At 44.3% G+C, this 25,638-nt stretch overlaps 1 protein-coding gene across 13 annotated transcripts in view; it reads right to left on the bottom strand.

The window, feature by feature from the left end:
* Nucleotides 1-401: 401 nt before the first annotated feature.
* The window catches only part of LOC109644049 (extracellular sulfatase Sulf-2-like), a 41,257-nt gene continuing 16,020 nt past the window's right edge, over nucleotides 402-25,638 (bottom strand). Inside the window, exons 1-23 of one of the 13 annotated variants that reach the window (XM_069527587.1) lie at nucleotides 20,323-20,587; nucleotides 15,881-16,112; nucleotides 15,526-15,646; nucleotides 14,980-15,098; nucleotides 14,697-14,848; nucleotides 14,116-14,285; nucleotides 12,010-12,160; nucleotides 11,526-11,625; nucleotides 11,287-11,362; nucleotides 10,509-10,637; nucleotides 8,776-8,832; nucleotides 8,559-8,688; nucleotides 7,121-7,364; nucleotides 6,466-6,646; nucleotides 6,234-6,330; nucleotides 5,951-6,045; nucleotides 5,793-5,855; nucleotides 5,389-5,558; nucleotides 5,097-5,239; nucleotides 4,811-4,934; nucleotides 4,675-4,711; nucleotides 4,445-4,501; nucleotides 402-3,801 (exon numbers count right to left, since the gene is read on the bottom strand). In XM_069527587.1, the coding sequence (XP_069383688.1) occupies nucleotides 3,771-3,801; nucleotides 4,445-4,501; nucleotides 4,675-4,711; nucleotides 4,811-4,934; nucleotides 5,097-5,239; nucleotides 5,389-5,558; nucleotides 5,793-5,855; nucleotides 5,951-6,045; nucleotides 6,234-6,330; nucleotides 6,466-6,646; nucleotides 7,121-7,364; nucleotides 8,559-8,688; nucleotides 8,776-8,832; nucleotides 10,509-10,637; nucleotides 11,287-11,362; nucleotides 11,526-11,625; nucleotides 12,010-12,160; nucleotides 14,116-14,285; nucleotides 14,697-14,848; nucleotides 14,980-15,098; nucleotides 15,526-15,646; nucleotides 15,881-16,040 (2,607 nt within the window). In that variant the 5' untranslated portion in view covers nucleotides 16,041-16,112; nucleotides 20,323-20,587 and the 3' untranslated portion in view covers nucleotides 402-3,770. Of the gene's footprint in view, nucleotides 3,802-4,444; nucleotides 4,502-4,674; nucleotides 4,712-4,810; nucleotides 4,935-5,096; nucleotides 5,240-5,388; nucleotides 5,559-5,792; nucleotides 5,856-5,950; nucleotides 6,046-6,233; nucleotides 6,331-6,465; nucleotides 6,647-7,120; nucleotides 7,365-8,558; nucleotides 8,689-8,771; nucleotides 8,833-10,508; nucleotides 10,638-11,286; nucleotides 11,363-11,525; nucleotides 11,626-12,009; nucleotides 12,161-14,115; nucleotides 14,286-14,696; nucleotides 14,849-14,979; nucleotides 15,099-15,525; nucleotides 15,647-15,880; nucleotides 16,113-20,322; nucleotides 20,588-25,638 lie in introns of those variants that run through there. The other 12 variants (XM_069527590.1, XM_069527594.1, XM_069527592.1 and 9 more) reach the window with 12 other exon arrangements.

Below are 25,638 nucleotides of genomic sequence, written 5' to 3' on the forward strand. Positions count from 1 at the left end.
GAGAGAAACTCTGTGCCCATCGCTTACAGTTTAAATCTCTGACATATGTCTGACAGAGTACCTGGAACTTGTAGTCCTGGAAACTAAAGGTTTAATCATTTAATTTAATTATCACCCCCCCCCCCCCCTCAAGGTTCCTGTTCTCTCTGAAAGCACGACTGACCTCAGATCAGGAAGCTTTTTAGAGCAGTAAAACATTTATTTCGACCTGAGTTCCTCCAAAGGTTCCTGGGTAAAGTTCCTCTATTTGAATCACAGCTCTATACAGACGTTTGGATGGAATCAGACGTAATGTTACAAAGAGGGGCGGGGGAGGGGCGGGGGAGGTGCAGTGACGTAAGAACACGTTTCTCTTTACACCAGCGTTCGTTAAGACTCAACAGAGTTTAAAGAGAAACAGGTTCAGTTTGGCATTCAACACTTTATTCACAAACTATAACCAATCACTGTCCCCACAGGTCAGCGGGTGAATGTACAGGTGTGTTAGATCAGTATCACTGGCTGCATCATCAAGTGTCACCATGAACCCTCCACAGGTCCGTTCATCCCTCCATCCTCCAATCAAAGTGCTCAGCAGTTTGTCCTTCAGTGTGTGTGTGTGTGTGTGTGTGTGTGTGTGTGTGTGTGTGTGTGCAAGTCGGTCCAGTCTCACTTGGCCGGTTCGAGTGCTCATCTTTAAAAAAAACAAAAAAAAACACACCTAAACATTTACAAATACATTCAAACACAACCAGGAGGTTTTTCCTAGATAGTTGTTAGACAGCAAATAGCACCGCAGAGCGAAATACATCTGAGGTTAGAATATAAAACTCTACAGACAGACAGCAGACGGGTTAGCTGCATTCTCACAGGAAGGAGGAATCACGCTCAAACACTTCTACACTCAGAAAAATACACAATGTTGTGATGACAGCTGTGCGGTGTTGTGTTTCTTCTCCCTGTGGATCAACAACGAGTTCTGGAGGGATTCAATCGTAGAAAACATCAAGTGAAACAATAACAAATGTGAGATTTTGCATCTGAAGGGTGAGAAACTGTCAAATCAACCGTAGAATAGAAACACAACAGAAGAGGAAGTTAACCACGAGACGGGTCAACATCCCATAATAAGGTTGTTTTTCCAGATGCATAAAACCAAAGAATGACATCGACACCACAAACCATCTCCAACAATAATATTCGTTTCTGTAACCATGACGTCAGCATTGTTCTCAAACACTAAACCGAAAACTTTCATGTGGATCCGTTCACACGTTTCTCCGCGTGATCAGATTTCACTTCCTCCACAAATGATTCATGTTTTGAACCAGCAGGAGGCAGCAGTGCACTTCCTGGATCGAGTCTGTATTGAAATTAAAACGCAGCCTGGGTCGATTCCTTCACGTTCTCCAGACCCGAGATCTTAGAAGCATCTTTTTCAATTTCAGACATTGTGAACGTTTCATGTGATTCAAGAAAGTGAATAAGAACCATTAGTCACCAGCTCGTCCCGCCCCTTACTAATGTTGCCTAGCAACAGAGCTGAATTTGGACGCAATGAGAAGTTTTAGTGCCCGTTGGTCTTTTAACGTGTAGCGCTCACTTAAATTGAAGCCTGATACTTAAGGATCGGACGTCTCCTCGTTTGTTACCCGTTTGAATAAAACCGGTTTGTCCCTGAAGCACAATGAATCCTGGGATAGTTCAACAAGATTCACCTGTTGGAGCCTTTTCTCTTTCTGGGGACGAATGGAGGAAGTGGAAGGAGCCTTCAGAATGTTCGAGTCTCGTCCCTGTGACGTAATCAACTTTCGTTAACAGAGCTCATGCTAACGTGCCATGCTAGCTGTCCACGCAAAGCCAAAGAGAAGGAGACAGAAAATGAACTCCAGGTCCTCGTGATGTTCGACGTCAGACGGGATCTGAATTTGTTTCTACGGCAACTCAACCGAAGCAACGGAACCAAAACAGTTTAGCAACAATGACATCACCACGTTCAACCGGACGAGCAGCATCGCGGTAAAGTCTGTGTTGCTGCGTTAAAGGAAACAACCATAGATACAAAGATGGACGACATGACAGCTCCCAAAAGTGAAGCCAAATCATCTAGATCACCCCCTGGTGGCTGGCTGCAGAATAGGTAAAAAAAACTCTGCCTCCTCCATATTAGCAGGTTGGACATGGACCAAACTAAAAAGTCTAAATCTTTGCACTTTATTTGTTTTGGCTCAGTTTTTTTACAAAATGGAGTAGGTGTCGTCCATCTTTATTTACAGTCTACAGTATTTACCCACAAACCCACGAGTCGGACGAAGGGACGTTTTTGTTTGTGCCTTGTTTCACTTTGTTCAATCCGCAAATCAATGAAGTTTCTCTTCTTTCTGCCAAACCAAGAAATAAAACAGGCAACAACAAGTGCTTCCCTCCACCCAGTAACAATCTATACACCTGCTGAACGGCATTCTGGGAAATGTAGGAAATTATACAGAGTTACAATAAGAAAGAACGCAATCAGATATTTAGATGGAAATTAACAGTGTAAAAGTATCCGAGGAGCAGATCTGATCCCGTCATTATGTCTTTATATAAGTTTATATATTTTATATTTCTAAAACCAAATCTGTGTTTTACTTTAAAGGTTCAGTGTGAAGAATTTAGTGACATCTACAGGTGAAGTTTCATGTTGCAGCTTCAGTTTCTGCCAAAAAAAGACCTTATCTTACACACTGAACCTTAAAATAGTCAAATCTTACTTTCTCTTCTTGTGTGAATCCAGTTTTATTTTTCTACAACTTTATTTTACATCGTCACTGTTTATTTTTAACTCTGGATGTTTCTGACCAGTTTGTTTGAGGTGACGGCAGAAATTCAAAGTTAAGAATAAAGAAAAAAATCATAATTATAATAATAATCTGAGGATTGATGATGATTGGATGGTGATGTTTGATGGTTAACGAAACAATGTGATGATTTACAGTGAAAGAAATTTCCTGTAGTTTTCAAACAGCTGTGACACCTTCTGGATGCAGTGACATCATCATGTAGTCCTCTTCTGATTGGCTCAGGAGTCATTTCGAACCCCCGCTGTCTTTTTTTGTCCTTGTTCTTTCTCTTGCTCCAAAAAGTTCTCGTCAGCGTGTTGCATCCTGGGATCTATAGCCAGTCAGCAGAGGTTAGTACAACTGTCTGTCTCAGTTGGTCACCACGGTAACCAATGCTCAAGTTAATGGAAGAATAAAGAAAAAGAAGGAATGACATCACGTCTACATGGCGGTGATGTCACAGTGGTGGACGTTTGTCTGCTTCTGTCTCAGTTTCACGACAAAAACAGGACGAACTGGTCCTTTATCGTCTTTACATGCTGTTAGAGACTAAATATGAATATGTCAAACAAATATGGCCACTGGGACGTCCCCCGAGGAGGAGGAGGAGGTGGAGGAGGAGAAGGAGGAGGAGGAGGAGGAGGAGAAGGAGGAGGAGGAGGAGTGTTTGTTCTGTTTTCTATTTGTTTCAATCTTATTGGCCTCTAACGACTTGTCTGTGGAGTTTTCTCGTCTACTTCTCCGTCTCCTCTTCGTCATTACATCCTCCTCATCCTCAGCAAGGGGAGGGGGATGAGGAGCAGCAGCTGATGAAGAGGTGCGTTGTCGCGTCTCCCTGAGCAGCAGGGTGGGAGGGCCTAGCGATGTCACAGAAATGGCAGAAGCTGATTGGTTGACCGGAGAGGTCCCTGCTCCTTCAGGCTGCAGCAGGCGGGGCCAGGGCGCCTGCTCCAACCAATCAGGAGGCTCTTAACCCTTCCAGCCGTCCCAGATCGGACCACTGGGGAAACACACACACACACACACACACACACACACACACACAGAGGAGTTAACGTTTGTTGATGGGAGAGTGTGTGTGTGTCAGTATTCAGTGTGTTACAGAAGTTTAAAGAGAAACATGCAGGAAGCAGAACTTACAAACAGAAACTGAACCTGATCCATTAAACCCACTGATCGATTCTTATGAATCTTCAATAATTGATTCAATTTAAATATTTCCAGACAATGAGAACAGATGGATATGTTAAATAAAATATACAATAATATAATAACGAATAAATCAAATCAATCCAAACTGATCAGAAACAGGATCAAGATGTTTTGGCTTCACTTTTGGGAGCTGTCATGTCGTCCATCTTTATTTACCGTCTGTGACAGGGTCGACAATATGTTGAATTATTCAGCTGTAGAGTTTAGTCGGTTCACAGGAAGTGACTGAATTCAGGTTCAGGTTCTAAGTGACTGAACAGAGGAATCTATGAATGAGAGGGTTACGTCATCACATGACCTGGTTCAAGCTTTACAGAAAAACACACAACATGGATTCAAGATTCAAACAGACGCAGCGTCGCAGCAGCGAGAGGACGAGAGGACGAGAGGACGAGAGGACGAGAGGACGAGAGGACGAGAGGAAGACTCACAGGGTTCGAGACGATGAAGGTTTCTTGACTCTCGGCCACTTCCTCCTCTCAAACACCCTGATGCAACAGACACACACACACAATCATTCACAACTCCACTACCTGCAGCCTTCAGCTCCACCAGGGAATCATGCAGCGTTCAGAGCAGGAAACAATGTGTGTGTGTGTGTGTGTGTGTGTGTGTACCTGTGTGTGTATGTGTGTATGTCTCTGTGTGTTTGTGTGTGTACCTGTAGTCATCAAAGCTGCCATGTTCTCGTCCTTCTGCTGAGGAAACAATGTGATTGGTTAGTGAGCAGAGGCCAATCAATGCAATTATATCAGTGTGTGTGTGTGTGTGTGTGTGTGTGTGTGTGTGATTCGTACCCAGCTCCACTGAGCGTGTGCGAGGATTACACTGCTTGTGTCCCCTGCAGCCTCTGAGCTCCATCAGCTGAACGTGGAGCTGGTTGAGAACCGTCCGATCCAAAGAGCTGACGGCGTTGATCAGCTGGAGAGAGAGAGAGAGAGAGAGAGAGAGGGAGAGAGGGAGAGAGCGTTCATCTTCAGTTTGCATAAATGTGTGTGTGTGTGTGTGTGTGTGTGTGTGTGTGTGTGTGTGTGTGTGTGTGTGTGTGTGTGTGTGTGTGTGTGTGTGTGTGTGTGCGTGTACCTGGTATGGGTCTGTGTTGAGGTCGAAGTACTCCAGGAAGCCGGTGGCAAACTCACAGAACAGGAAGTTGTGAGTCTCGTTGATGGTCCTCAGACACCAGTAAGTGTTGTTGTTGGCGCTGGTGCATGCGCAGAAAGGACCCACTGCAACACACACACACACACACACACACACACACACACACACACACACACACACACACACACACACACACACCAACAAATACTGATTCAACATACTATTACTACTAATAATTGTGTTGCTTTGTGCAATGTTTGTGTGTCTGTCGTACGCGTCCAGTAGGGGGCAGTGTGCCAGTGCTGGTTGTCGTGTGTGAAGCAGGTGAGTCCAGGCATCGAACACGTGTCATTGTTCTTGATCCTCTTGATGATTTTCCTCATCTTCTTCCTCCTCTTCTGCTCCTTCAGAAGCCACGCCTTCTTGTCCCGACCCCCGCCCTTCCTGCATGTGCACACACACACACGCACACACACACGCACACACACACGCACACACACACACACACACACACACACACACACTCGTGAAAACAGGTGATCTGGTTTCTCTTGTCTGAATCCGGATGATCAGCCTCATGAGAATCACATTTAGTTTTCAGTCTTGATTGACAGATCAGCAGGTCTGTAACGCTCAGGCCTGTCAATCATCTGTGTTCAGCGGACGCCTCAGTCTCACCTGAACGGATGCAGGCCGCCGCCGCCGCGGTACCTCAGCTTGTTCTTCACTTTGGATTTATACCTGAAAATCACACAAACATCACAGAGTGTGTCTCTGTCGTCTGCGTGTACATGTCGCTGTCACACTGTGCGGTGTCACTGTGTCGTTTCACTCACAGGTATTTATTACAGTCACACTCCAGGGGGCGGGCCTTCTTCAAGTGACCTCTGACCTCTCTGAGGTTCTTTATCTTCGTCTGCAGGGTCTCAATCTGAGAGAGAGAGAGAGAGAGAGAGAGAGAGAGTCATGTGACTGATGAGAACCAATCAGGAAGAGAACGTGGGCGTCTGTGTCATCGTTTACAAAAGTCTAAAACACGACTCTGGAGTTTTCAAACTAAAATGAGACCAGACGTAACCATGGCAACAGTGATGAGTTTTACACCGACTTGTGCGTTACCTCGTGGTCGATGTGCAGCTTGTGATCCTTCCAGGCCTGAAGAGACTGATACACTCCGGTGTCACACTTCACGGTGGCGTTGGACAGAATCGAACATCTGCACATGAAATAATGAGTCAAAGCTTCAGACGCAGTTTCACTCACACTGATTCTCACAGGAGATCGAGATCTGACCCCGAGAATTAAAACCTTCGCGTTGAAAAGTAAAATCCATCTTAACGTACAAACTCACCTGTGAGTGACTTTGATGGAGTTGGGCGGGACCACAACACTGGGGGGCCCTCCCATTCCGCTGAACTCCTCCTCGGGCTCCTCTGACCCGCCCACCAGACTGTGGTTACCAGGGTAACTGTTCATCATGGATATGGATCGAGTGTAACGGTTCCTGGAGTAACTCTTCATGGCTTTGAGCTCTGAGACGTGCACGCACACACACACACACACACACACACACACACACACACACACACACACACACACACACACACACACACACACATTTACAGAGCTGATTTTTTTAAACATCTAAAAACATATATATTTAATTTGGTTGTTTTTTTTTTTAATCATCAGTTTTTTTAATCAGATATTTTATTTAAATGTTCTTCCTTTAACCTTTTATTAACGACTCATCGTTCAGTTTCAGCACAAACAGTTTCTGTTCTTCTCGATCACTGAGATGATGCAGTTCTGACTTCAGACACTAGAGGGCACCATCACACCAGGAAATCACTGGTTGACATGTTTTATCACTACAGACCATATGACTTATTACAGTTATTCTAATTATAATAATAATAATACAAAATAATAATCCTTATTATTATTATAATAACCCCCCCCCCCCCCTCTGCTGCCTCCTGCTGGACTGAAACGTTAACACTCACTTTTCTTGGAGAAGAAAGGTTTGTTGTTGAACGGCCTCATCACGGACGGTCGCGGGTTCAGAGGTCGAAGGTCGCGGAAGTCGCAGTCACAAGCGTCTGAGTTGCGATGGTACAGCTGAGACTTGATGCTGATTGGCCGCTGAGGGTCAGTCACACCCCTCTGGAAGCTCTTCGCCCATCCCCCCTCGTTCTTACACTTGAAGAGTCGTAGTTTACCCGTAGCGTCCTCCACACACTGCCACTTCTACACACACACACACACACACACACACACACACACACACAGATGATTTCATGTCAATCATCTAGCGGATGTATCTAACCCTCCCTCGTACGAAAGATACAGACAAAACAGATCAGTGACCAGAGGAGGTGGAAGAAGAATTCGATGTATTTAACGACCTCACAGACAAACTTCTCTCTTTCTTCAGAGGAACATTATCACAGTTTTGACTCTGTGCTGCCCTCCAGTGGATGTTTTGCTCAACAGACACGCCACCGTAGCAAATTAATTCCGAACGTTTAAATTAAAAAAAAAAAAAAATGTTTCCAGAATTTTGTTGATTTTCATGTTTTACCTTCAGTGGATTGAAACTCGGGGATGAACTTGAGGTCTGAGCTCCGAGTGCACGTTACTCACAAACACAGTGTTTGTACTGTCGCCCTGCAGTCGTTCATTAACACGAGCTGAGTGAGTTTCTCTTGTTGCCCACAGTTATTAAAGAGAGACAAATGTCTCACACACACACACACACACACACACACACACACACACACACACTACACACACACACACACACACACACACTCTTCTACAGGCTGTTTATCAGAGCCGTCCAGCAGCCGACAGACACCGTCAGTAAGAGACTAATCAACAGCCTTAAGGGATTTTTTGACGAGTGTAATTAACCTCGAACAAGCATGAACACACACACACACACACACACACAGACACACACACACACACAGACACACACAGAGCGTCTGGGAGAAGGTTTGTGTCGTGCGTCTCCTCCTGATTGTCGTCTCCTCCTCGTCATTACTGCTGTTACTGTATCTGTCTGCTCGCTGCTGATCACATCTGGTTCTCATCTCTCTGACAGGAGCCTCTGATCCTCTCCTCTGTTTCCTTCTAGTCTCCTTCTGTTTATCATCACCACAGTTTTCCTACATTTATTCCAGAGAAGCTCTTCACTGAGGATCTCTCAGCAAAACGTTCACTAACGTCTGAAAACTGCGTGAACATGAAATCAATGTTTCTTTAAGTTAAGGACTGATGATCATCATCAGAGTAATAACATGATTAGAAATAAATTGGATCTGGAGTCAAAGGGAGTAAAGTAATGGGACACAAACTAAAATGAAGTAATAGGATCAGAAGTAATACCATGAGTAGTTCTCCAGTAGTATTAACAAAGTACTACTTGTGTTACTGTACCTGTCCAGTCTGCTGACAGGGCGTCTGGTACTCGGCTCTCTGACACAGATCTTTTACTCGCTGGTGTTTGGGCAGGAAGTTTTCCTCCTGTGTCACTTCCTTTCCCTCCACCCGCTGGTGGAGCAACTTCCTGTTAACGGAGAAATATATAATTCATATACAGTCAATAATCATCTCTATATACAGTCAGTGATGGTCTTTATATTCAGATGTTTACCCTCTCTCCACCAGGAATGAATCTCTCCACACCTTCGTCTTTTTGTTCATTTGAAACCTGGAGAAGAAGAAGAAGAAATTTAACAAAGTTTAACAATCTTTCTGTCCCATGAGTTCATTTATATACATTTATATTTAAATATACATCTAAACATTCTTGGGCTCCTCATGAAACCACTGTCTCATCTGGTTGTTTTGAACGTTTCAGGAATAATTCTCTGCTGCAGCTGAAACAGCAGCGTCCTCACAGTGGAAAACTGTCTTTGTCAAAACGAATGGAAAATTTAAAAATAGTTATGAAATCACAAAGTTCATCAAAGTGTTTACAAACGATGAAGAAGTAAAATAAGTGATGTTTTTCACAAAGATGTAATCTTGTTTTATTTAAATTATTACATTTCTATTTCTTTATTTGATTTAATTTTTCCAGCTGTGGACGTTTGTACCAAGTTTAAAGAAATTCCTTGGTTCTTGAGATAACGTGTTCACAAGAAGAAGAGTGGAACAGACAACCTGGATAACACCGTCAGCCGCTGGGTTGTCGCTGAGGCGTGAAGAGAAACATCTGGATCGTGACACATCTCTGTCTTTCATTAAGAATAACTTTTACTTTGACAGCAGTCTGGTGTGAGGACTCTTATTTTGACAGCTCGTCTCCTGGTTTTCCTGCTCGATACGACTCTCTGACCTTCACCTTCACCTCTGCTGCTTCTGGGATCATAATAAACATTGGCTTGTTTCCCTTCAGGCGCAGCAGATGGTTCTGTGTGTTCGTGATCTGCGGCGCACCCAGGTGTTTAAATGAGGTCGTTACAGCTGAGAGGCGTCGATGATTTACGTACGGGTGATGTTCCCGTTCCCCGAGCGTCTGACCTTCAACAAGCTGCTTATCACATCACTGTCACCGTGTCGAGGAGGAAACCACAAGCAACGAAGCCATTCTACTTTTATCTCTTCCATTTAAATCTAAATATCTTTTTTTTTTTCTTCTTATAACTTTAACAAACGTTCCAGGAACCTCACACAGTTAAACGCTGACCGTGGTTTCCTGTTGTGAGCGGTTGATGGTCGCTCAGCGACAGCGAGACAAGAGATTCATCTGCTGATGTGTTTGAGATCATTTACAGAATCAGACGTCACCTTCCGTTCTTACACATTTTATTTTGGCCATTTCTTCTGAAAGCTTATTGAAACAAACCGAACAGACGAAATGAAGCGGTGCCACTGAAAATCTCGAGGGAGGGGCAGTGTAGCCAAGAGTTAGACCAGCCCCGTCCACAGTTTAGGACGGGTCTGCCTCTTTCTTAATATAGAATAAATAAATACATTATAGTAGCTTAACCTTTGCTGTGTTCAGGAGCATTTCAACGCCCCCTCGTGACCTCACACCTCAGAAGTCTCAGAGTTCACCAGGTGGTCGGTTCGTGAGCTGAAGCCTCAGTCTGATATTTTGTTCCTCTTGGTTTATTGAAACCAGAATAAACCATTTTATTCTTTTAACTTCAATTTAAATGTGTTTTACTGTTTTATTTGAAATGTGTTTATAATGATTATTCTGAGCCTCTACTCTGCACCTGGTGTTCATTCAGTTTTTATGTCTTTTGTTACCTCGTGTCTCAGCGGTGCTTTATAAATAAACCTGCCTTTCCCTGCATTGGGTTCCAAGGTTCTTATTTGTGTGTGAGTATGAATAAATGTGTGTGTGTGTGTGTGTGTGTGTGTGTGTGTGTGTACCTGTTGGCAGGTTTGTCAGTGTCCAGTAGAGACAGTATTGACTTCCCGTCCATGTCTGGAGGAGTGTCGAGACCGGCGATGTCCAGGATGGTCGGAGCGAGATCGATGTTCAGCACCATGTGAGGGTTACTGACACACACACACACACACACACACACACACACACACACACACACACACACACACACACACATAAACAATAGAACTTATACCTCCTGTTGTTAAAGTTTTATCAGCTTTTGTTCCCAAAGTAAATTATAATTATGACTCTGGTTGTTCACCAGTTTACACACACGTATATATACATATATCTATATACATATATCTATATACATATATCTCTCTCTCTATATATATATATATATATCTATATATATACACATTGTGTATAAATCTGATAATTTCCCTCAAGGAGGCGTCGGACAAATGCAGAACATGACGCCTCTGGCCACTTGGTGTCGCTGGTGTGGATGCGTGAGTTGGATCATATTAAAAATGTGATGTTTGTCGTGAACAGTTTAAAGTGAATTAGCGTCTTAAAGTAAAACGAATCGGAGTCAGGTGATTCATTCATGTTTGTAGAACAGGTGTTGTTTTGTAACGACCTTTATTGTGAAAAGCAGGTGTTAAACATTTCATATGTTGATGTTGAGGAAACTGTTTCCTGCGTGAACTCGTGATCAACTCGTGGAACAGCTCTGACTCTGCTAATCTACTTCACCACGAGTGTGTGTGTGTGTGTGTGTGTGTGTGTGTGTGTGTGTGTGTGTGCGCTCACATGCTGCCTTGCTCCACGTTGGGTCCTCTGATGAAGAACGGGACCCTGATGTCAAACTCGTACGGCATAGATTTACCTGCAGACACAAACAGGAAGTGATGTAAGGTTTGCTTTTAACCAATCGCAGGACGTGTGTTCACATACAGCTCTGACAATAATGAGGATGAGGATTTAGTTTTTTCTGTTTCCTGTTCTGAGTCATTCTTCTTCTCGTTCGTCTACTTCTCCTTGTTTCTCACCTTTCACGAGGCCGAACTGTCCGATGTGGTAGCCGTGATCAGACGTGTAGATGATGTAGGTGTTTTCCAACTCGCCCGTCTCCACCAGCATGTTGTACAGCTGAGGACAGAACAAACAGAGACACTTCAACTTCTCATCCAAGTGAACGTTTCTACCAGACTGAGGCGAGTTCACATGAATGGGACGGATGGACGGACTCTTCTCACAGACCTGAGACGCAGCCTATATGTGTGTGAGTGGTCCAGGTATTACTCAAGTTGTGGGGACCTAAATGTGTCCACGCACTCATGGGGACAAAAAGAAAGTCCCCATAACATGAATCCTAAGGTGAAGACATGTTTTAAGGTTAAGTTAAGGGTTCGACAGTAGAAATCAATGAAGGTCAATGTAATGTCCTCTGAAGTCATTAAGACAGCCCTGTGTGTGTGTGTGTGTGTGTGTGTGTGTGTGTGTGTGTGTGCGTGTGTGTGTGTGTGTCTCTACCTTTTCCACGCTGTCGTCCACAGACAGAAGCGTCTGCAGTCGTTTCCTCTGCAGCATGTTGGTGAACTCCATGTGGATGGGCCTCATGGGTCCAGTGTAACGCATGATCCAGTGCTTGTCTTGGTTCGGAGCGTAATTGTAACTGGGAGTTCTGGAGAGACACGAGGACAGAGACACGAGGACAGAGACACGAGGACAGAGACACGAGGACAGAGACACGAGGACAAAGTCAGTAAATGTTTCTGAAAAGTTTGTTTTATTATCGTAAAAGAAATTCAACAGACAGAACAGACTGTTCCCTCTGTGTCTCCGTCCTCGTTCACAACGTGACCCTGGTGTTTTCTCCCGTCAGTCGACTGAACCTGACGTCCAGCTTGATCCTTTAATCCGTGTTAGACTTTGAAAAGGTTCACGTGCTCTAATGTCAGAAAACACATCAAGTTAACTTAAACCAACCTCACCCTAACTTTAACCTGAACCATCCCCCGACCCTGACCTCACAATCCCTGAGTGTTAATCTAATCCAACACTTAGACCCTAAAACATCTCTTCACATCACAACATGATTAAAACTGTTCGGGGGACTTTTACATTGTGTCCCCATAAGGAGGACACGTCCCCATAATGTGAATGTTCAACAGGTCCCCACAGTGTGAGTAAAACATGGACCTGTCCGACGACTCGTTCGCTCGTCTGCTTCCTGCTCAGCAGCTTCATAATTACATTTCTGCACCGGGACAGAAATAACCTTAAACATGAATCTGCGCTCGACTCTGCAGCTTCACTTCCTCCTGACTGAACATCTGGACACATCTGCCTCGCTCACAGCCGACATCACATCGGCTTCGGTCAGAAAACTTTATTCATCCTGACAGCTGGACGGACGACGACAGGACGGAGACACGTCATGACGTCTCGCACTCGTTAGCTGTACAGGTGGTTATTTTAACGGGGCTTTTAACAAAAGTAAACAAAACTATTCTTCGTCATGACATTGGTTCAGTTAGAATTAGAAGCAAAATAAATAACATATCTGTCGTATATTTAATGCCTGATTCACTGTTGGTTGTTGTTATTTGTTCTCGTACTTGCTTCTGAATTCGTTTTATCTTCCTCCATTGTTTTCTGTTTGATTATTCGTTATCCAACAAACTACAAAACAAATCTGATTCTTTTTGTCGTCTGGTTTAAAAATTCTTTATTTTCTAAAATGAGGTTTTTTCAAACTGCAGATTTGTCTGTTCACAGGAATCAAACCTGTGACACACAAGATCCACAAACTACACAACAACAACAATAATCAGAAAAACTCTGGCGTCTGTGCTGGAAGATAAAACTAATTCATTACTTAAACAGTCAAACGTCGACCACTCAGCTCTCAGTGCTCAGACGTGAGTTTCCACAGAAGGATTTAATGTCTGAGTATTTACAGACGCGTTTTTGTGACAGAAATAGAAAAACCTTCACACAAAGCCTGGTGAGCTGAAACGGGATTTGGACGGCCTCCTGACGGCAGGGGTCGGGCCGACGCTTCCTTGACTGCTGGATGAATAGAGCTTCGACTGAGAGGTAAAACAATGACTGGTTCTACAGTGACGTCTCTGTCTGTCTGTGTGTGTGTCTGTCTGTCGGTGTGTGTGTGTGTCTGTCTGTGTGTGTGTGTGTGTGTGTCTGTGTGTGTGTGTGTGTGTGTGTCTGTGTGTGTGTGTGTGTGTGTGTCTGTGTGTGTGTGTGTGTGTCTGTCCCTCCGACCTGTCCGTCAGCTCATAAACAATCAGTGGAATTCAACTGTTGAGTCCAGTTACAGAGAAAATAAGAAATCAAGTTAAATGAAAAATAACAATAGAAAAAGCAAGAAAATTAAACCAATGTATTCATATTCATACACACACACACACACAGACACACACACACACACAGACACATACACACACACACACACACACACTGGAGGAGGATTGTGTCGTTTTAGTCGTGTTGCTTCAGGATTTATCCTGCGGTGCAGAACAGAGCAGCTCTATTGTTCAGCTGGATTATACAGTGCTTTAAGCTTATTGTGTGTGTGTGTGTGTGTGTGTGGGTGTGTGTGTGTGTGTGTGGGCCTACATGTGCTGCGATGCGTTGGGGAAGGCCGTGCTGTATTGTGGCGCTGAGTCTTCGGGTCCGTGCGGCGCTGCGTGGCTCAGCACCATCAGAACGGGTCGGTGAGGATAAACCCGCTTGGAGAAGCGGAAATATCGGATGGACTCGGCTGTGATGAGGTCGGTCAGGTAGTCCTGGAAACATATGAACACCTGGACGTTATTACACATCTTCTTCAAAATAAAACATAAACATTAAAACCTTTTTGAGTTGAATTAGATTCTTTTGCTTCTTTTTCTGTTTCATTACTTTCTGTAGATATTTCTGCGTCTTGTTTTCTCAGTTCATTCCATTTTTAACAGGATTTCATGAGCGGCAGTGACACAACACGTCAGAATAAAAACAGAGAAGAAGAAGAAATCAAGACCTGAAGTTCTGAGGTCGACTGAACGCTGCGTTTGAAATGTTCTCTGTAGCTGAATTCAATCAAAACCTCTGACAGAGCGGATCAATACAAATACAACACAGCTCATGAGAGTGTGTGTGAGTGTGTGTGTCTGTGTGTGTGTGTGTGTGTGAGTGTGTGTGTCTGTGTGTGTCCCTGCCTGCGGGTACTGTGCTCCATGTTTCTCTCGGACGCCGTTGCGACTCATCGTGTAGTTGTAGAAGCGACTGTTCTTCACCAAACCGAGCCACTCCCTCCACCCGGCCGGGACGTACGAGCCGTTATACTCGTTCAGATACTTCCCAAAGAACGCTGGAGAGGACACACACACACACACACACACACACAGATACATAACATTTAATCACATTTTTAATAAAACTTCAGCCTCATATTGTAGCCTGTGTGTGTGTGTGTGTGTGTGTGTGTGTGTGTTGCTCTACCTGTCCTATATCCAGTGTTGTTGAGATAAACCCCGAAGGTCCGCGGCTCGTGCTGCCGTTGCCATGACATCGAGGAACAGTTCTCGTTGTTGGTGTAGGTGTTGTGATTGTGGACGTACCTGATCAGAGGAGTGGAAGAAGAAATTATATTTTTAATTATTCGTTAATTAAAGGTTCAGAGTGAAATCTCAACCTCACCACTAGATGTCACCAAGTCAAACGCACACGGAACCTTTAAATTCTTTTTCCATCACATTTCAATCGCAGTTGTGTAGATTCAGTGTTTCGCTTGGATCATATTGAGCAACAAATAAAAAACAAAGGTCAAAGTTGAGTTGAGTCACGAGTCACGAGTCACCTAAGCAACAAATTCGGCCGAATGTTTGTTGACACGTATGTAAACATGTCGTTGTGCGTTCACGTGTTCCTCTGAAGTTCCTGTGCTCCAGCTCTTCACAACATTTGCAAAATAACGAAGAGCAAAGAAAAAGGTTCGACACATTCAACCTTCAGAATCTGAGGAGGAACATTTGTTCAGGGACTTACTTTCCTGTGAGCATGCTCGAACGTGACGGACAGCACATGGGCGTGGTCACAAAAGCGTTGGAGAAAGAAGTCCCACCCTCCTCCATGATGCGGCGAGTCTTATTCATAGCCTGCATCGAACCTTCAGAGAGAGAGAGAGAGAGAGAGAGAGAGAGAGAGAGAGAGAATGAATTTAACTGTTGGACGTGAGTGAAGGTTCGAGCTCCACTGAGAAGTTCTAGTTGTGAACCTGATGACGCAGCGACAGAGTCTGAACAAAACCTTTATTTCTCTTTTAATTTCAGAGAGAAAAGATTTCACGTTTTATCAGTTTCAACATCGTTCGGATCAGCGACATCATGAAGGAGCTCGTTACCCAGCTCCAGGTCCTGGTCGTCCGTCAGGATCAGGATGATGTTCGGCCGGATGTTGCGTCGGTCTCTCTGGAGGCGGGGCTTCAGGCGCTGGTTGGACTGGAAGTGAGCGTGGCCGAATGTCGCCGAGACGAACAGGAAGAGGAGGAGTCGGCCTGCCATGGCCTTCGACTCCTCCCGGTCTCCTTAAAAGATCAACCAATCAACTGCTTCCACCGGGTGGATCCTCAAATTCTGGAAAAAAACAAACAAACAGAATCTAGTTTAGCTGCTGCCGGAATCGAACCTGTGACATCTTAGTTGAGGTTTAAATCTAAAGTGAGCTGTCAATCAACCGCAGGTTTTCCCTGCTCAGACGGTGCTCTGATAATTAAACACTGAAGCTGTGTCAGTGACACAAAACACAGCAGTCGAGTGTGTGTGTCTGTGTGTGTGTGTGTGTCTGTGTGTGTGTGTCTGTGTGTGTGTGAGGGTGGGTGTGTGTGTGTGTGTGTGTGTGTGTGTGTGTGTGTGCGCGGTGCAAACAAACAAACGTCCTTGTTGAACAGAGAGTTTGAGAAAAGCAACGTTTTTTCTGGATCCTGACGATGAACCAACGTCTGGACTGAAGCGGAGCCGTCCAGATGTTGGTTCCACGTGCTCCGTCCCGCAGTGACCCTGTTTTAACTCTGTCAGTAATCCAGCTCACCATGTTCACGTTATGTCACGGCCTCATTATGAAACTGACCTAAAAACTGACCTGAGACCAGACGCAGCCTCGACTCCACCGACCGGATTATTTCGGTCGCTGCGACTCGGCAGCAGCTTCACACAGAAGAAAAGATCCACGACTCTCACCTGAGCAGTTATTAGTTATTTCATCATCAGTACGATGGATTGATGGATTGATTGATTGATGGATTGATTGATTGATGGATTGAGCTCATGTGACTGATGTTGACGAGGTCTCGACTGTGAAATAAAGGTTTTTCTCACCGGATCTCTGCTGTGACGCTGTTTTAAAGTTTGTCGACTGAAAAGATGCAGAAGAAGCAGATTGAACTGTTTTTATTCTTCACCGTGAGATGGTTTAATGTTGCAGATGGTTTAATGTTGATATGATCTCATCACATCCTCCTGATGACTCTGCAACGACGGTGGTCAAAACATTTCCCGTCAAGTTACAGTCGGTGTTGCAGACGTCAGCGATGAGGCAGAATGTTCCTCGTCACAACAAACAGGAACATGCACGAGGTTTCTCTTCTCTGTTTGCAGGTGAAGCTTCTTCCAACGCCGTGATTCGAAGCAGCTGTTTCGAAGCAGCTGTTTTGAACCATGTCACATTCTTTCATTTGATATTCATGGAATCCAGCCTGAAATAAAGCTGCTGCTGTGCTGCTCCTGATGCCAGATAGTTTGTTTTACTTGATATTCAGAGCTTTTCCTCTGAGAGCAGTGAAATATTATATCCTCACCTCAGCCTCAGGAGCCTGCAGTGCACCAGCAAATACACAGAACTGACTCAATGATATATGAAATCACTTCAACTCACGATGAAAGTTAACAAGAAAATATTCACTCTGAGGATTTTAATGAGTCGACAGATAAGTTTACATTTTTTTTGAGATTTAAATCAAACAAAGATGAAGTTTTGCCGTTGAAGCCATTTTTGATTGATGGAGTTTTTAAGTTTACAGCGTATTGAGGGATAATTAGTTTTTTTTAAAAACATTTTGAATGTTGACTGTATATAAAGAGGGTTAACACACACTAATATGGCCAAAAGTATGTGGACAGCCTGTTCCAGTACAGGTCGTAAAATTGGCCTCCTCCATGTTAGTGGATGGGACATGGACCAAATTTTAAAAATTGAAGTATTTGAAGATCAAAAGTAAAAACAGATTTAGTGAATAAGTGGATGAATCATGTGACTGCTGCTGCATTTAGTGGTGCATGTGCTTCTACCATGTGCAATGAATAATAAGAAGAATCTGATCTAACAGAGAAAAACATCAGATCTGCACAAAGAGAAAATCACTTGAGCTTTGTCTGGATCTGACGGCCTCGTCTGCTCGTGTCGCTTTCATGGCACCGACAGGAAATTACTGCCACCAGTTATTTATCTTGATGAACCGACTCCTAGAATTAGCATAACGTTCCAGGAACTGGCCTTAATTAGCTTTTTCTTTTTTAAAGTCAGTTAAATTCTGCTGGAAACCTGAATAATAAACAGGTTTGTATAGAAAAGTCTCCACAGTCTCGACCTCGTCCAACGTCTTCAGGATGAACCTGAGCGACTGTGATTCTGACGTCTGAACACTGACAGCGGAGGAGGAGCAGGAGGTTGGTGCAGCGACACATTCATGACACTTCATGTCACGTATACCAGGGATTCTAGATGTGTCCACACACTTCTGGCCACATCCTATGTTATCAGTGCTTTATCATGCGCGTGGACACGTGCAGTCACGCTCTCCTGAACTGCAAACAAGCGCTCCAGGCGCCCCAGGGACCATGAATCCTGTCGTCTGTCATCCCGATGTGCCCTCTCTGGCTGCGGCTCCTCCATCACGTCTACCTGCTCATTAATATTCATGAGCTGTGGGTGTCGCCGCGGCGCCGGTGCAGCTGGTCGCCGAGTAGCTCAATATGTTGGTGAATGTCAATGAAGGGATACAGCAGCGACGCATTCATTAAGGTTTTAATATGACTCCCAGTGACGAGGGGGAGGGGACACGGAGTCCGGGTGAAAGGTCAGAGGTCGGCTCAAAAGTCGCCAGTTCAACGTACAATGAAAATGTAGTGGTTTCCATGGTAACAGATTAGCCTCCGGGTCCGATCTAACGGAGCCAGCTGCTTCTGCTCGTACAGTGAATCATACATGTCACATGTGGAAAGATCAATACATCAGCCAATATGTTTATTTCTCTCTGATCAATATGTCAGCTGATGTCTCCTGGATTTATGTCCAGTCACCAACTTTAAACGGCGTCAACTTCACCGAGCACTTTCTCTCTTCTCGTAACCGAAGACAGACACATGAGAATCTCAGGATTGTTTCTGATCTGCTTTCAGAATCACCAACCCTCACTTTAAGTGGCGGCACCTCCTCTTCAAAACTCAATCAAACAAAACTCCGTGAAGATGTAATCGTCAGTGTTGTAGCGGTTGCGCTGCATCAGCCTTTTGGGCCCAACACAGATGAAACTGATCTGAAACCTGTGAACCTGCAGGAGACAGAACGTGTCTCACTTCTCTGTCAGAAAAGTTTTGTGCAGGATTCGCACTCGGATCATTTTACAGAGTTATTTGGAGAAGAAGAAAAATGAAATTGAAAACCTTCTTCTGTTTGCTTCTCTCCTCTCTCAGCTCAGCACTGAAGCCAAATGCTAATTCAGGACACACAAGACGACGACGAGCAGCAGCTTCACAAAACAAGTGCAGGGTTTTGTTTGTGCAGAAGCAAATCAACGACTTCGTTTGTACAAACTTTCATTTCCCTGCCCTGTGACTCAGGTCTGAGCTCATTGGTTCAAACTGAAGATGTGTAGTTTCATACTTTAAATAAAGTTTCTTCAACAAGTTGCTCACTTCTGTTTTTAATCAAACAAACGAGAGCGAATATATAAAACATTTCTCTGGGAACTATTTTCAGTGGCGGACTGATCCACACTTGATGTTGTAAATACGGTGAACGACACCCACTTCAGAAACGCTGCCATCCAGTGGTCAAAGGTCAAATTCATTGTGACATCATCAGGTTCCGTGAAACCTTCTTTATATTTACGGATTCCAGCAGCTCGTCTGAAACGCCTCCTAACAAAGCCGGTAAAGTGAGAGAGGAGGCCGGCATTTCCTAAACACATTGGACGTGGTTGACCAATCACAACAGAGTGGGTCAGCTGACCAATCAGAGCAGACCGGGCTTTATCAGGAGGGGGGGGGGGGGGTCTTAAAGAGACAGGAGCTGAGACGAGCAGCAGCAGCAGCGACGGACAATCAGATAAATAAAGATCATTAACTTTGATATTTGATCGACTGCAGTCTCCAGCTTCTTCCGTGTTTTACATCATAGAAAAACAATAAGTGTTTTAAACTGCGCACAAACAAACAAACAGTTTTTAAAAAGAGGAAACAGCAGAATATTTAGTTTAAAGGTTCGAGAGCTGAGAGAAGTCAGACAGAGAGAGACAAACTAAACTCATCCGTTTGTTTCTGAGGATGAAACACTGAGCTGAAGTGAAACAGATTCATCAACATGAAGAACAGATGCAAACATCCTGAAACTACACACACACACACACACACACACACACACACACACACACACACACTTCTCTCATTTACTTCCTCTCAGACACTTTCACCCTCACTCCTCCTCCCTCTCTCACTCTCTCTTTCTTTCTGCTCTTCTTTGTCTTTCCTCTCATTCAGCCTCCTCATCCTTCATCTCTCTCCTTCCTACCTCAGCCTCATGGTTCCCCGCTGCCTTGCTCACATGCGGGTTCAGTCCGGTGTCAAACCGACAACCTCCCCTCACTTCAGGTCCTGTTGGCCGTTGCCGTGGCGGCAGACATAGTAATAATCCCCGTGGCAACAGCTCTCCCTCCCCTCGTCGACTGCACGCTCGTTCCTCTTGTAACAACAGCTAAGCTGCTGCTCGCTCGCCCTCCTCCCCCTCTCTCTCTCTATCAATTTCTCCTTTTACACCTCCTGTGCTCTTCCTCCCCCTCCTCTGCTTCACTCTCTCTCATTTCCTATCTCTCTCTCTCCATCTCTTGCTTTTTCTATTCCTCCCTCCCACCTTCTTTTTCTACCGTCTCTCTCTCTCTCTCTTCATCACTCTTTCCTTCTCCCTGCTCCTCACCTTCCTCCTCCTCAGTTTACAGGTGAACAGAATGAAGATCACTCCTGGAGCTGATCAACTTTCTGTCTGGACACTGACTGTTGGTGATGAAGACGATGAAGACGAAGCAGAGAACAGTTTGATGTCTGAGCTGACGTGGATCTTCAGGTTTTCCAGGTTTTGATTAAACCCTGTTCCTTCGTGACGCTTTGGTATTTTGTTGATGTTGGTGAGAAACTTCTCTTCGCTCTCTGGAGTCGACAATCACATCAACACTTCTCAGTCCAAAGTGTTTCCATGGTAATAACAATAGACACTAAGTCAAACTCATTAATCGTCTGGTCATAAAGGAAACGAGCAGAAAGATACCAAAGACTTGAATCAGGTAAATAAATATAATCTCCGCCTCTTAAAGAAACTCCAGAAACCTCTGAGGAACCACGAGAACCTTTCGACTAAAACATCCTGAAACCTCTTCAGTGACCACAGGAACCTTCGACACAGGCTGCAGAACAATCCCAAGAACCTCTAGAACCTTCACATCAACCACTAAAACATTTGAAACGATCCCTAGAACCTTCCCAATGACCACAACAACCTTGTGAAGGACCCTAGAACCCTCTCACTGACCTTCTTCACAACCCCCTGAACCCTCTGAGAACCTTATCACTGACCACTACAACCTCCAAATCTACACGTCGAGCCTTGTCAATGATCATTCGAACCTCTCCAAACACTTAAAGGTCGTTGAAACCTCCTGAAGGACCAGCAGCTCCTTCTCAATGACTACACCCACGAGCGGAACCTTTTCAGACTCAGGGAACCTCTAGAATCAGCTGCCGTCTCTAAAAACAAGATCGTTACTCATCCTGATACGTTTATTTTTGTTCTCCGGTGTCAAGAAATAACATAATCAAGTGTTCGATGATTTATTTGATGATGTGACCACGACCTGAAGATGCTCTCTGCTCTAGTGGAGGTTAACTGAGCTGTAAGAACATCAGAAAACATCTGTACTCTCAGAGTTTATCTGAGATGGAGCTGTTTGTGACAGAGGCAGAAACACAGAGGTTGTCCGGTTCTCCTGAGACGTCCGTGATATGAAACATCAGCAGCAGAGTGAAGAGGCGATGGACGTTTTACATTTGATGCTCCTGCAGAGCCGCTGACATCCTCCTCATCAATAAAGCAGCCGGAGGGTGTCACAGCGATGAGAGCGTCTTCACATCCACACACAGATAAATGATTCAGACCTGGACACTGTGCGACGGTTCAAAATAAAACATTAAACCTTCACTGAGCAGGACGGCAGCTCAGTGCTCTCCTCATTATATCGTCACATCATCTGGATTAACTGAGTCCTGCTGGTTCAACAACACAGCTGGAGCCAGAACCGATTCATCGATTTCAAATAGAAACTAAAATCATCAGTCAGATTCTTTTCCTCGAGGTCATTTCTCCAGCAGAAGATTCTTCGAGCTGACGAGAGTCGTATTAAACAGCTGCAGCGTTTAGAACAGAGGGGGCGTAGACTTTAGTCACAGACTGTAAAGAAAGATGGACGACACGTCCTCACGTCCAGAAATGGAGCCAAAACATATCAGATACAAACGCTGTCATCTTGAGGCAGTGACGTCATTCAGGGTCAGAGCCTGCGCCGCCGTGATCGTGGACCTGAGCCGTCAAAAGATGCTCTCAACCAATCACGAGTCAGTCTCAGCTGTCAATCACGAGTCAGTCTCAGCTGTCAATCACGATGTCTCACCCACACTTTTACTAATTGATTCATTAAACTGCCGTCGACCTCCGACCTCCATGACATCACTGAAACCAGAAGCCGGGATGACAACATGGGAGACGAGTTTCAGGTGGTATATCCCTTTAAGAGACACTCTGCCCGTCTGCTGTATGCCGACACATACACACACACACACACACACACACACACACACACACGAATAGAACATAAAGACAGAAACATCATCTAAATACAAGACCTCGTTTACACACCACGTCCTCTCTCTCTCTCTCTCTCTCTACCGCCCTCTCTCTCTTTCTCAGCCTCGTTTACACCTGCACTCATCTCTTTAACGTTCCCTCCATCCAGATGCTGCCCATCTGTATTATCAGAGCTCTACACGTCCCTTTACATCCATCCATCAAATCCACAGGGACGTGAACACAGAACTAATGAAATGAACCTGACAAGAGCAAAGAAATAACAAATATAAAGATGAGCTGAAGAATAAATATGGAACGAGTATAAATACACGACACAGCCGAGATAAAGAACAATAAATACCGCAGAGTGGGATCAGACGTCAGAGCAACAGTCGTCACTCACGACCACGTTCAAACTTTGATTTGATGGAGACAGGGTTCGAACATCGGCCACTGACATGATGCTGACTTCTGCACAAGAAACATCTATTTTACTTAAAGGGAAAAATTCCCTCTTGTAACTTTTAAAACAAGTCGGCTACAGATGTTAACGTCACATGCTTCAGGATGAGCTGCTCCGAGACCTCCAGGTATATATATATATATATATATATAACAGAGGCAGGAGGAAACAGCAAAAAAAACAAGAAGGAAGGGAAGTGAGAAAGAAAGCAAGGAGGTGAAAAGAGAGAGAGAGCGAGAGAGAGCGAGAGAGAGCAGAGCAGCTGAGTGGCAGCAGTGAGGAGAGAGAGCTGAAGTGATGCAGACGAGTGTGAGATGAGTTATCTGACTAATGAACTCGTCTTATCTCTGCTGGATGACGAGCGGAGACACATGTGGAGCGAGTGACGGCTCAGATTGATGGACAGTCTTTTGTCCTCGGGTGAGAAGCTGCTCACACAGAGAAACACTGACGAGACGAGATGTTAATGAAACGACTCTCGCACGTCGCCGCCGTCTGATGCAACGAGTCAACAACACGAGTCAACGCGTCCGTTGAGAAGAAGAAGAAGAAATGACTCGACACGCTTCTGTTGTCACTCGTCTGTGGTCGTCTGTGTTTTCATCAAGCAACAACAGTCAAATAATAATGTTGCATTGAGAACAGACATTTTGACCCGTCCTCAGTTAGAGAGTTAAGACTTTAGGGTTATTATATTTATGAGTGTCCTCACAACTATAGAGAGACAAGTGTGTGTGTGTGTGTGTGTGTGTGTGTGTGTGTGTGTGTGTGTGTGTGTGTACACAGGTATGTTGTGTTGGCAGGCTGCCAGACGGTAATTACTATCTCCATTAGAAAGTTGTGATCTTGTTAAACACTCACCTCTAACACACACAAACACACACACACACAGACACAAACACACGCACAAACACACACACACACACAGACACAAACACACACACACGCACACACACACACACACATGCACACACACACACATACACACAGGCTTTTCAGTGTGTGTAACGAGCTCTTAGTTGAGGAACACAAACTTCTCACATTGTGTCATCACGTGTCCCAGCTACACCCCCAACCCTGAACTTTGACCCCAAACACTGACCTCAACCAAAACGACAACAATACTACTACTACTGCCACGACTACTAATACTACTACTGCTGGTACTACGACTATAACCACTACTACTACTACTGCCACGACTACTAATACTACTACTGCTGGTACTACGACTATAACCACCGATACTACTACTGCTATTACAGCCAGAATAAATATATAATGATTAGTTATCGATTAGCGGCGACGCCACAATCACCAGATGGTGAATATTCTCCTCTGGAATATAATTCCTGACCAGCAGCAGAAGTCATAGCGACACGTTTCATTTGGTTTGAAAAGTTGTATCTGATTACTTGGAACGTATTCATAGTTTTATTAGTTGCACTCTTCAAACGTTTTTCCTTCCTGGCTTTCTGTTTATTTTTCTATAAATTTCAGGACACGACGTCAGAGGAGGACTCAGACATCATCCGATGTTTTGATCATGATTTTCTACAAATTATCATCATCTCAAGAGCTGGATCTCATTTTCTTTGTCCTTTAATCTGCTTGAGTTTTAGAGTCCGTGTCTGTTTCAATCATAAGTTCATCATAAAGTATTTTCCTGTCGAGATGAACATGTAGAATAAAAACCACAATAATAAAACAACAGCTGATGAATGAAACAGACAGAATCTAACCTTTTCTTTTTTGACGGACAAATCCTGAAATATGACGAGTTTTAAATTCATTTATATTTTCATTTTGATTCATTTTACAAGATTTCTTCTGGTTTAGTTTGATGCTGAAACAGAACTCAGCCTGTGACTTACATTGGTTCATGTTATCAGTGTTTGTAGATGTGAAACTTCAGCTCCAGAGACAAACCACAGCTCAGGATGTGGTCGTCGAATGTTTTTCAGCTGCATCGTGTGACAAAGTGTCAGGTTGTTTTTTAATCTCCTCTCACAGTCTCATCATGATGCTTCTTCTGAAATTATTCTTCTTTTACCAGCGCAGACAATTTAGAAACTTCACTGTTCTGTATTCTTCACAGATACTGCTGCTCGGAGTTCACTGATTGAGTCCTCACTCTGAGTGTGTGTGTGTGTGAGTGTGTGTGTGTGTGTGTGTGTGTGTGTGAGTGTGTGTGTGTGTGTGTGTGTGTGTGTGTGTGTGTGTGTGTGTGTGAGAGTGTACGAGCTCCTTTCAGACCAACAACAAAAGAGCTTTCAGATTCAAATCCAGTCCTGCGACACAAATGATGGAGAGAGGTTAGAAAAAAAGTGTCAATGAGAGAACGAGAGAAAGACAGAGAGGGAGACTAGGAGAGAGATAGAAAGAGAGAGGGAGAGAAAGAGAGAGAGAGAAAGAGAGGGAGAGAGTGGCTAAAAGAACATCTCTCTCTCTTGTTGCCATGGCAACCAAACATGATGCTAATTATTAGCTTCTGTGATATGTGGAAAAAGAGGTGATCTATCCATCCATCC

The sequence above is a fragment of the Paralichthys olivaceus genome, chromosome 6, assembly GCF_024713975.1.
Source record: "Paralichthys olivaceus isolate ysfri-2021 chromosome 6, ASM2471397v2, whole genome shotgun sequence".
In the NCBI taxonomy this organism is placed as follows: Eukaryota; Metazoa; Chordata; class Actinopteri; order Pleuronectiformes; family Paralichthyidae; genus Paralichthys; species Paralichthys olivaceus.